Source organism: Acanthisitta chloris, unplaced genomic scaffold, assembly GCF_000695815.1.
Source record: "Acanthisitta chloris isolate BGI_N310 unplaced genomic scaffold, ASM69581v1 scaffold41575, whole genome shotgun sequence".
NCBI classification, from domain to species: domain Eukaryota; kingdom Metazoa; phylum Chordata; class Aves; order Passeriformes; family Acanthisittidae; genus Acanthisitta; species Acanthisitta chloris.
Genome location: NW_008675004.1, coordinates 1 through 10,226, shown reverse-complemented (window position 1 = coordinate 10,226; position 10,226 = coordinate 1). Strand labels below are relative to the sequence as shown.

The window sequence follows — 10,226 nt, the reverse complement described above, 5'->3', positions numbered from 1 at the left end:
CATTGTACTGGTTGGTCCCAGGGATGCCAGCTCCCTGCTGCGCCGTGACAGGGCTGAATGTTGTGGCCACCTTCAGAGCCTTCATCGCACTCAGCTTCCTCTTGTAGCTGCAAAATCCAGGGATGGGGTGGGTGAGAGGGGCAGGGGGAGCTGGGCCATGGGATGGGGTGGGCAGGAGCAGGATGGAGGGTAGGGATGGCTGTGGGGGTGCTGGTGAGGATGGGAGCTGTGGGGGGAGGCAGGAGGGGGTGCAGGCGGTGCAGTACCTCCTGGTGGTGAGAACCAGGACCAAGGTCATGATGAGTATGAAGATGAGCAGGAAGGCTGCCAACCCTGCGATGATGCCGATCAGCTCCGTCTCCCTGGTGGGCTTAGTCACCTCCCCAGAGCCCTGGTGCAGAGCAGGGGTGAGGGCACAGTCCTGACCAGCAGAACCCCCTATCCAGCCTCACATGGGGTTGGTGCCCTCTCCCAAATCCCCTTGCCCAGCCCCACTTACGATGACAGCCAGGCCCAGTTTCATCAGCTCAGCCAAGCCCAGAGGGTCAGACAGAATGAGTCTGCCAAGGAAAGCAGAGGTGTGAGCAGTCAGGCTGGTCCAGGCACATGGCAGTGACCCTGTACAGCCCCTGGCACTCACCTGCCTAGCTGGTGGATGTCCAGGGCAGTGCCATTGCTGTAGACGAAGTACACCTCCATCTCTGACTTGACTTTTACCCTGTAGGACCAGAGAGATGGGGGGAGTGGGGTGCTGGGGTGGAAGGCATGGTGCCCTTCCCCAGAGTGACCCTTGCGATGCCACCACCACGTCTCCTTCCCCACCACCACTCACTGAGTAGCGCGGGTGTCCTCCAGGCTTTGGATGGCCACCACGTAGACTGCTGCCTTTGTCACAGAGGTCAGGGCCCTAGGAACAGGAGAGACGGGGAGAAGCTGAGCTGGGCATCCTGCTGTTCCGCTCATGGGCACAGGCAGCTGGACCCCCTGCAGCCTCTGCCCCCATCCTACCCCATCCCCTTCACAGTCTGAGGCTGTGAGACATACATGGTGGGTCCTGGCCTGCATGCCTGTGTCACCTGCTGCACAGCCGTGCACTCCCTGCCCCGCCTGGCACCCCTTACAATTTGATGTTTTCAGAGTTTTTCTGGACTTCATCCACTGTCACCAGAAACTGGAGGCCAACGCGGTAGCTCTCATCCACCGTGAAGATCTGTGTGTGGAGAGCAGGGGTCAGCAGGGCTGGGCAGGGCAGGGGGTGTCCTGGAATGGAGGGATGGGGGTGACACTCACATTCAGCACAGTCTGTGCTGTGTGCACTGGTGCCTCCTCATCCCGAGCCTCCACCGTCACCTGGTACTGCCCCTTCAGTGAATCATCGAGGTTGCTGGCCACCCTGTGAGGACAGGGACATCAGCAATCCCACTGGGCTGCACAGGATGTCCCTGGGATGGCACTGCCATCCCTCAAGCTCCACTCTGCCTCCACGTCCAGGGCAAGACCCCAGGATGGCTTTGTCTCCTCTCCAGCCAGTGCTGGCCCTTTAGCAGGCAGGAGCTGAGCCACATCCCCCCACCCTGGCCCAGACCCATGGCCTCACTGGATGCTCCCGATGTAGATGTCGTCCTTAAACGTTTTCACCACCTTGAAGAGGTTCTGGAAGGGTCGGCTGGCCCCATTGTCCTCCACGAGCACCACACTGATGATGGAGAAGGTGATGGTTCCCCTTGGTCCTGTGTCAGCATCTGTGGCCTACAGGGACAGACCGTAGCAGGAGCATGGGTGGGAATGACCCCTGCCTGCCCATGGCAGGGATGGGTGAGCCCAGCTCCACAAACTGACAGATACAAGCAGGCAGCTCCTCACCTTCACGGTAGCCACTTGCAGGTCCACAGGAGAGATTTCAGGGACAACCACTACCAGGGACAGACAGATGGAAGGTGCAGTCATGCTGGTGCACAGCCAGACTTGCTGCAGACCCTATGCCCACACAGCCCTGGGGCTCCAAGCATCCCCCTACTGCCCTCTGCCCCATAGGCTTCATGGAAAGCATGGAGTAACCTCAGCCTGGCCCCCGCACCCCTCACAGCCCTGCCCCGGGCTGGGGGCAGGTCTTCACTGCTGGTGAGTGTGGCAGAGCACATGCGAATACAGTGAGGAGCCCACAGGACGCACCAACCCCAGCTGCTCACCAAAGGTCTCTGTGATGGCCTGGAAGACTGGTGCATTGTCATTCACATCAATAATGAGGATGCTCAGGGTTTCTGCAAATGTCCCAAAAGCAGAGCTCCAATCACCAACAGAGCAGCCCTGCAGCACCCTCCTTTGCTTCCCACCGGAGCCCTGTCCTCCCAGCAGGCTCAGGTTCCTGCAGCAGGGACTAAAAGAGGTGGGGACCCCCTCCCTCCTTCGCCAAACCACCCAGCTCCTGCCCTGCTCCCCACATCTTCTCCTGGGTGGTGGGAAAGGCAGGTCCCACCACCCACCATGCCCAGAGGTGGTGGAAGGAGCGGGGAGCGGGAGCTGTACCGTTCTGGCTGTAGCGGTTGCCCTTCTCAGTGTACAGATCCTCAGCCCGCAGTGTGAGCAGGACCTTGTCACACAGCTCGTAGTCGATGTCTGAGCTATTCACCAGCACTGAGCCGTTGGGTGTCAGCACGAACCAGTCCAAGCACACGTTCCCAGCGCTCCTCTCTCCCTTGAAGCAGGTGAACCCTAGCTCCTCAAAGACCAATGAGTGGTTGGTGTCTGGATCAACGGCTTTCAGCGTGTGGACCAGACCTTGCTGTGTCCCATTCTCAGCCACGTTCGTGTCCTGCAGTGAGTCTTGCAGGACAGTGGGAGGCTCATCATTGACATCTAGGATGTGGACCACCACCGAGACATTGGCCTTGTCCCCAACATTTTCTGCAGCTGTGTTCTCTGCAAGCACTACCAAGGTGAAGAACTTCTGCTGCAGGGAGTCATAGTCCAGGGACAGGTCAGGGTCTACAGACAGATTCCCACTGTAGTGCCCTGGTCCCTCGTAGGATGAGCGAATCAAGAAGTTGGTGGAGCCATTGCCCCTCTGAAGTTGGAATGAAATGCGAGAATTGATGTCTGTCCGGTCAGCGTCTGTGGCCTCTACCTCACCCACGAAGGACCCTGCAGGGTGGAGACAGACACTTGGTGGGCAGCAGGCACTGACTCAGGGCCACCATTGGTCCCACAAGCCTGGCCATGCAACTTCTACCTTGAGAGTCTTCAAAGACTGAGAACTCATAGGACTGGTTGAGGAACATGGGAGCGTTGTCATTCAGGTCCTGCAGGAGACAAAACCCATGGTTCTAGCCCCTCCAGGAAACAGGGTTCCTCACAGCAGGCTGGGGACAGGAGAATGGGCACCTGCCTGCCCACGGAAAGGAGACACACAAGCTCTCTCCTGCCTCTTTGCATCAACTATTCACTCTGCCCCCACAGAAAGCTGAGGGACACAGTGCCTCTGCCACAGCCAGGGATCCCACATCCCCTCCCTGCTCATCCATCCCAGTTCCAAGCCCTATTCTGCCCCAGCATGTCCCCAGTTTGTTCCCAGGGCTCACCCCAACGGTGATGGTGACGTTCACTGAGGTACTCAGCCGTGGCTCGCCGTGGTCATACACCTCTACTGTCACCACGAACTGCCCCCGCTCATCTTCCAAGGCCTCACGGTCCAGGGGCCCCTTGCTGTGCATCTCACCTGTCTCTGTGTTGATGGTGAAATTGTCGCTGAACAACCCTGGCAAGATCTTGAAGCCCAATTTGCTGTTGGGGTCACCGGGCTTATCATTGTCGATGGCCTGAAAAGGTCAGCAGTTGGAATGGGGCTGTCAGGCACCTCAGGGACAGTCCCTTCTCCTCTCTGGTGTCCCCATTGCCCCCTCCACCTCCCTTAGTACATACCTGGATCTGTGTACTAACGTTCTGCCCCTCTTCCACCGAGATGAAGTAGGAGCCGGTGACGATGGGTGCCATGTCATTGGCATCTAGCAAGGTGATCTCCAGCACCGTAGTGCCCACCAGGCCACCCCCGTCCTTGGCCTGGAGGTTGGCATAGTAGATGGAGCGAGTCTCCCGATCCAGCAAGTTCCCATTCTGCACCAGTAGTGCCCCAGTATTGGCATCCACCATGAAGATGTTACGTCTATGGCATACAGAGAGTCATCACTGGAGCTCAGGCCTGGAGCCCCCTGGCCAGGTTGATGTCCTGGTCATGGTTGACCATGCCCTTACTTACATGCTCTCTGGGAGCAGCTCATAGGTGATCCTACCCAGGTCACCACTGTCTGGATCATAGGCCTAAAAGAGAGAAGGAGATATCTAGTCAATCTGCTTCAGTCCCCAGAGCAGTGATGAGTCTGGGGTGGTGGCTGCTGGTAGTGAGCACCCCAAAAATATGGCCTTGATAGGCAATGAGTCCCACATCCTGTGTGCCTGGTGGCACTGATTCCTTCCGGTTTGTACAGAGAGATCAGTGCCCTTAACAAACTGCACTAGAAGTGTCAGGCGTGCCCAGTGCCGTGCTTGGGGGACATAAGCTGTGCCCAGTCCCTGCCCAGTGGCTGACCGTGATGTTTGAGGCGATGATGGTGCCGTTAGGGCTGTTCTCCAACACGGTCAGGTTGTAGGTGCTCTGGGGGAACTCAGGGATGTGGTCATTGCTGTCAGTGAGGTCGATGGTCACAGTAGCTGTGGAGCAGCAATCTGTGGGGTTCCCCGTGTCATTAGCAATGATCTGGAGGATTGAGAAGGGACTGTGTCTCACATGTGTCCCCAAACATAAGAGAGAGACCTGTCACACTCCAGGCCAGCTCCCTTGCAACAAACAAGCTGCCAGGGCAGAGCCATGTTACGCTTTGTCTCCTGAACCCTGCAGGAGAAGGGCCATGTCCCTGCTGTGCCCCAGCATACACAGGGAGCAGGAACTGCCCTCACAGTAAGGCAGCCCTACAGGTCCCACCTGCACCACCATGACGTGGCTTATCTCGTAGTCCACTAAGGATGGGTTTCGCACCAGGAGTTGGACCTCCCCTGTGCCCACAATAGTTGCTGGGGACACAGTGAAGGCGTCGACATTTGGACCCTGAAGATACAGCTTATAATTGCTGTTGATGCCCTGTCAGGGAGAGACATAAGTGAGGGTGGATGGTGCAGCCAGGACAGACATCTGCAATCTGGCCCAGCCCCATGGACAGGCTCCCACCTTATCTGGGTCATGGGCAACGATGCTGAGGCTGGAGACAGGCAGTCCAGAGGAGGAGTGCTCTATGATGCTGCCCCTGAAGTTGTTCTCAGCACTGGCAGAGAAGTTGCAGCTGGAGAGGAAGCAGTTGTAGAACTGGGGCTTGTTGTCATTGACATCAGTCACCATGACTGTCACCAGGGTGCTGGTCTGGGCAATCTTGCCATAGATGTCCAGGTTCTTCTCACGTGCCTGGGCAGAAGGAGAGAGCGGGTTGGAGAGGCCCAGGGAGAGCAAGAGGATAGGATTCCTTTTGCTGCCTCCTACTCACCGTGACTTCCAGCAGCACTTCCTCATTTGGCAGCTGCTCACGGTCCAGGGGCCCACTCACAGTGATGGTGCCCGTTGCGGGGTTGATAACAAAGGGGACACTGGCATCTAGGACAAGGGGACAGCAGGAACCAGTGGCAGCCACTGGGAAACATGGGCCTGGCCCTCTCTCTGCCAGGAGGGTAGGCTGGCTGTCCAGAACCAGTCCCCATGGTCCCCCTTGCTGCCTGATCACTGCCCCTGCCCGTCCCACTCTGCCACTGCTCACCCCCCACCCATCCCATACTGCCCTATCACTCACTGGTTATGCCATAGGAGATTTCATCTTTCACCCCTGTGTCTGGGTCCATGGCGATGACAGTCAGCACAGTGGTGCCCTGTGGGCACATGGCCATTAGCTAGCACCCAGCTGCCCCCATGCCTGGTGGCCCAGACACCCCAGGGTGTCAGAGCCCCCAGGGACATCCAGGGGCAGGGACATGACACTGGGGCAGGCAGGTCCCATACCAGGGCACAGTTCTCAGGCACAGAGCCAGAGTAGGGCTCTTTGAGGAACCGTGGGTTCAGGTTGGGCACGTCTTCAATGGTCAAGGACAGGTAGGAAGAGGAATTCTGGATGACCCATTTGTCGTGCAGCAATCCCCCACCATCCTGGGAAACAGAGCACCTGTCAGTCCCACAGGCCCCTTACCTGGCAGCACTGCACCCCTGGCCTGCATGGTCCCCACCTGGGCAAGGATGCTGAGCTGGTAGAAGGTGTTCTTGGCATAGTCCAGTGAACCATTGAGCACCACACTCCCATTGGGCAGGATGTAGAAGAGCTGGTAATTCTCCTTGTTGTCTGGGATCACCTGAGCAGAGGACATCACTCTGAATCACCAAGGCAGAGAGCAGAGGTGCACCAGCAGAGTTAGGGGCTCAACCCCCATCCTTCTGCTAGGCCTGGCTCACAGGCCATGGGGAACCCATGGCTCATCCTTAGCCTGCAACTGTTCAGCACCTTGCAGCCATTGCCCAATGGGTACAGAGCCACACAAATACCCTGGTTCTAACCTGACACACACCCCTACTCCCCCAGAGCCATGGGGCTGCCCCCCAGCACCTCAGCCCCATGGGAATGGCCCAGGGGAGGGGTTTGGATATGGTGTGCCCCACTCTGTGCTCACCTCACTGATGCCGTAGGTGATTTTGGAGGCATTCCCAGCATCACTGTCTTTGGCAACCACGGAGTAGAGGATGGTGTTCGGAGTCGTGTTCTGGGCACACAGGGTGGAGGTGGTGACATCTCTCAGGAGAGCAGGGAGGGTGATGCTGGGCCTGGCCCCTGCCAGCCCTGCTCTGGGGTGCTCTGACCCTCTGCAGGGCTGTAGGTGCTGCCCAGTGCCATGGGACACACAGGGACGAGCTGCTGCCCTTGCTCAGGCCAGGCAGAGGATAAATCCCACCCTCCCTAGGGCTCCTTAGGAGCAGGGGCTGCACCCCAGTCCTAGAGTTGCTGGACAGAGCTGGGACTCTGCCCCACACCCTGATTCAGTGTCACCCTAGCCCAGGTTGAGCAGCCACTTGGGCACACCCTGATCAGAAGCTCACTGCAAGGGCAGAGTCCCAGCCAGGCGCCAGCGCCTCGGGGTGACACAGAGGCATCCACCGGGAACCGCTCAGGTGTGGAGTGCTCCCAGGTTCTGCCTGCACCATCACCCCACGCCCAGGCACACACACACCACACACCCAGGTGTGGGGTGACAGGGTTCCCAGCACACTGTTGTCCCACTGCTGGCACACCCACGACACTGGAGCCACTCAGCACCCCTGCCCTACTGCCCATGGTACCTCGGCGGTGGGAACTTGAGCCGGCAGGTTCTGGAAGACTGGGGCATTGTCATTCCGGTCCTCCACGATGACTACAAGTGGTTTTGGGACCTACCAGGTGTCAGGGAAGGTGCAGGATGGGTATGGGAGATGGTGGCCAGCAGAGCTTGGTGTGGTTGAGGCACTTCATGCCCACCCCAGCTCTCCAAAGTCAGCCAGCATCACCCACCCACTTTCAGTTCCCTTTCCCACTGAGCCTTGTCCATTGCTCTGCTGAGATCCTGCTCCCTTCCCACTGCAGCCACCCAGCCCATGTCCCAGCACTCACGTCACTATTTACGGCATCAGATATTTTCACGGTGAGGGTGAGCTTGGGCTGGAGCTGAGGGGACACAAGGCAGAACTTGGTCAGGGCGAGGTGGAACTCAATCCTTGGAGGGCTGAGCCTCAGTACACTCCCACCTGACACCTCTGTGGGATGCTCCTCCACAGGAGCTGGGTTTCGTGGCCAAGGAATGACTCACAGTACTGCCATGAGCACCTCTCCCACAGGACTCATGGCTCTGCCCTCCGTCCCAGTCACACCAGACCCTTGTTCAGGCAGAGGCCCCCATCTCTGCCCTCACCTCGCGGTCCAGGTAGTTCTTCAGTGTCACATTGCCTGATGTGGCATCAACAGAGAAGTAGAAGGCATCTGTCCCTTCGATTTTGTAGCTGAGGGGGTCGTTGTCTAAATCATAAGCCTTCAGCTGGAATGCATACTGCTCTGGAGGAACAGGCAGAGTCAGGCCCTGGGCAAGGACGCCCCAGCTGCTCCTCCAGCACCCCAGAGCCACTCCAGGACTGCCCTACTCACTCAGTTCCAGGTCCTCAGGCACATAGACCACAGTCATGTTGAAGAAGGGCGCTGTGTTGCCTGAAACTACAAGGAGGAGGTGTGCTGAGCACCACTGCTGCACTGAGCTCTGCAGGTACCCCCCATGTCTGGCAGCACCTTCTTAGCTTCAGCCCCACCACCCCTCATCTTCCTTGTGCTCATTCCACACCTCCAGACCACACAAGTCTTCCAGCTGCAGTCCCCATGCTGGATGCTCTCCCCACTGCCCAGCGCTCTGCCCACTCTGCCCTGCCCTGGGGCAGTGAAGTTGCTGTTGGGTTTCCAGTGGGATGGGCAGCTGGTTTTGGGTCCCAGCTGCCCTCAGGGCATTCAGAAAGCATGTTGGGGGCTGAAAGCAGCTCCACTGCCTTGCACCCACCCGTGCCAGATATCAAAAAGAGTCCTCACCTGTTGCCAGAAGGAAGGGGAGCAGCACCAGTGAGCTCCATGCCATCATGCCAGCAAGCCTGTGGGCACACACCAGAGAACAAGCACCTGAGGGGCTGTGTTGCCACCCCAAATTCCTCCTGGGGAGCAGCCAGTGCTGGTGGGGACAGTCTGCTCTGCTGAGCTGGGCTGGTGAGAAAGCAACAGGCTCCATACCACACCCCTGGGCATAGCCTCCCTGGGGACATGGCACCAGGGAACAGGGTTGGCCTCCAGGCACCAGAGACCATGAGTGTGCTTGGGAACCCCAGGAGCCTCTCCTGGCCATGACTAGGGGTTCCATTGCTCCTGCCTAATAGGGCCATGCCAAGCAGTGCCTGGAGTCCAAGAGCAACCTGTAGCACCACCATGGTGTCTCCCTCCTTGTGCCACGGCCTGTGGGCAGCCCCACAGCTGAGAGACACCCCCATTTCCCACCCACAATGGACCATGGTGCCCATGGGGGCCAGGGCAGGGGCTGACATCCCTTACCTGTGGCCGTGTCGCTGGGGATGCTACCTCTGCACTCACAGCCAGACACCGCCAGACCTTTGCCTCCTGCGGTAAACATGTTCATCAATTATTAACTGCAATTAAGGGGTGAGAAATCCTTCTCTCATCTTCCTTATTCCTTGTGCTCATCCCATAGCTGTCACCCAGCCCAGCCCCATTCTCACTCCCCAACATCACCCTCCTAGGTCTCCATACTGGGTGCTGTCCCCCAGGATTCAGCCACCCCAACCTGCACCCATGGGATCCAGCTCTCAGAAGGGCTGCAGAGCCTGCGGGGATGCAGAGGGATCCCAAACCACCTCAGGAGACCGGAGAGGGATTGGGGAAATGCCTTGCATCCCCTGGGCTGAGCACACCAGGGTCCCACCAGGACAGGGGGTGGGTACCAACCCTGTGGTGTGGCCACTGGGGCGGGTGCCTGGGGCCCTCTGCACTCCCCTGCCACCCACTCCCCTCCCCGGGGGCTCGGCCCAGCCTCCCTGACCTACTTCATACCCGCTACGGACAAGGGAGGATTGTCCAGCTCTGCTCAGGCAGAAGAGGGCTGGGAGATGGCGGGGGGGCATGACCAACCCTCAGCCTAGTGGACCCCCACGTTCGTGTACCTGCATCCCTTCACCCCTATTTCCTGGGGAGCCCACAGGGTCTGGGTGCTGGGGAAGCTCTGGGTTCCTCCCAGACATTCAGCCTGCTCAAGGTCCCCATCTCACCCCACATCTGGGTCAAGGAGCCCCCAGAAAAGGGACTACAGGGACCAGACTGTGACCCCCATCAGCAAACCTCTCCAGAGCTGGTCCAGGATCACCCCAGTCCCTGTGAAAACTATCCTGGGACATCCCCATACATGCCCTGCCTGAGGGCACCCCTGGAGCCCCGCAGAGCCGGCTCAGGATCCCACCGTGGTGATGCCGGACACCCCACCACAAACCACTCCTGATTATCCCAGGACACTGCCACACCTCGCAGCGCTTTGCCCTTCCTGAGCAGACGGGTTGCGCTACCACTCGAAGCATTACGACCCCAACGCGCAGGTTTGTTTTTCGTTCTGCGCTGCTGTTAGGCGCAATACGGCGG

General features: G+C 58.8%; 1 protein-coding gene across 1 annotated transcript in view; it reads right to left on the bottom strand.

The window, feature by feature from the left end:
- The window catches only part of CDHR2 (cadherin-related family member 2), a gene marked incomplete at its 5' end in the record, with an annotated part of 9,930 nt that extends 733 nt beyond the window's left edge, over positions 1–9,197 (bottom strand). The window contains 29 exon segments of the mRNA XM_009075535.1: positions 1–107; positions 267–391; positions 500–560; positions 641–718; positions 833–907; positions 1,122–1,210; positions 1,291–1,393; positions 1,598–1,749; positions 1,864–1,913; positions 2,190–2,261; positions 2,527–3,141; positions 3,230–3,299; positions 3,579–3,815; positions 3,919–4,159; positions 4,253–4,314; positions 4,583–4,750; positions 4,976–5,131; positions 5,219–5,449; positions 5,529–5,635; positions 5,829–5,904; positions 6,035–6,178; positions 6,256–6,378; positions 6,694–6,783; positions 7,358–7,447; positions 7,665–7,718; positions 7,963–8,102; positions 8,193–8,258; positions 8,622–8,680; positions 9,132–9,197. Coding sequence (XP_009073783.1) covers positions 1–107; positions 267–391; positions 500–560; positions 641–718; positions 833–907; positions 1,122–1,210; positions 1,291–1,393; positions 1,598–1,749; positions 1,864–1,913; positions 2,190–2,261; positions 2,527–3,141; positions 3,230–3,299; positions 3,579–3,815; positions 3,919–4,159; positions 4,253–4,314; positions 4,583–4,750; positions 4,976–5,131; positions 5,219–5,449; positions 5,529–5,635; positions 5,829–5,904; positions 6,035–6,178; positions 6,256–6,378; positions 6,694–6,783; positions 7,358–7,447; positions 7,665–7,718; positions 7,963–8,102; positions 8,193–8,258; positions 8,622–8,680; positions 9,132–9,197 — 3,707 coding nt within the window.
- Between the last annotated feature and the right edge of the window lie 1,029 nt (positions 9,198–10,226).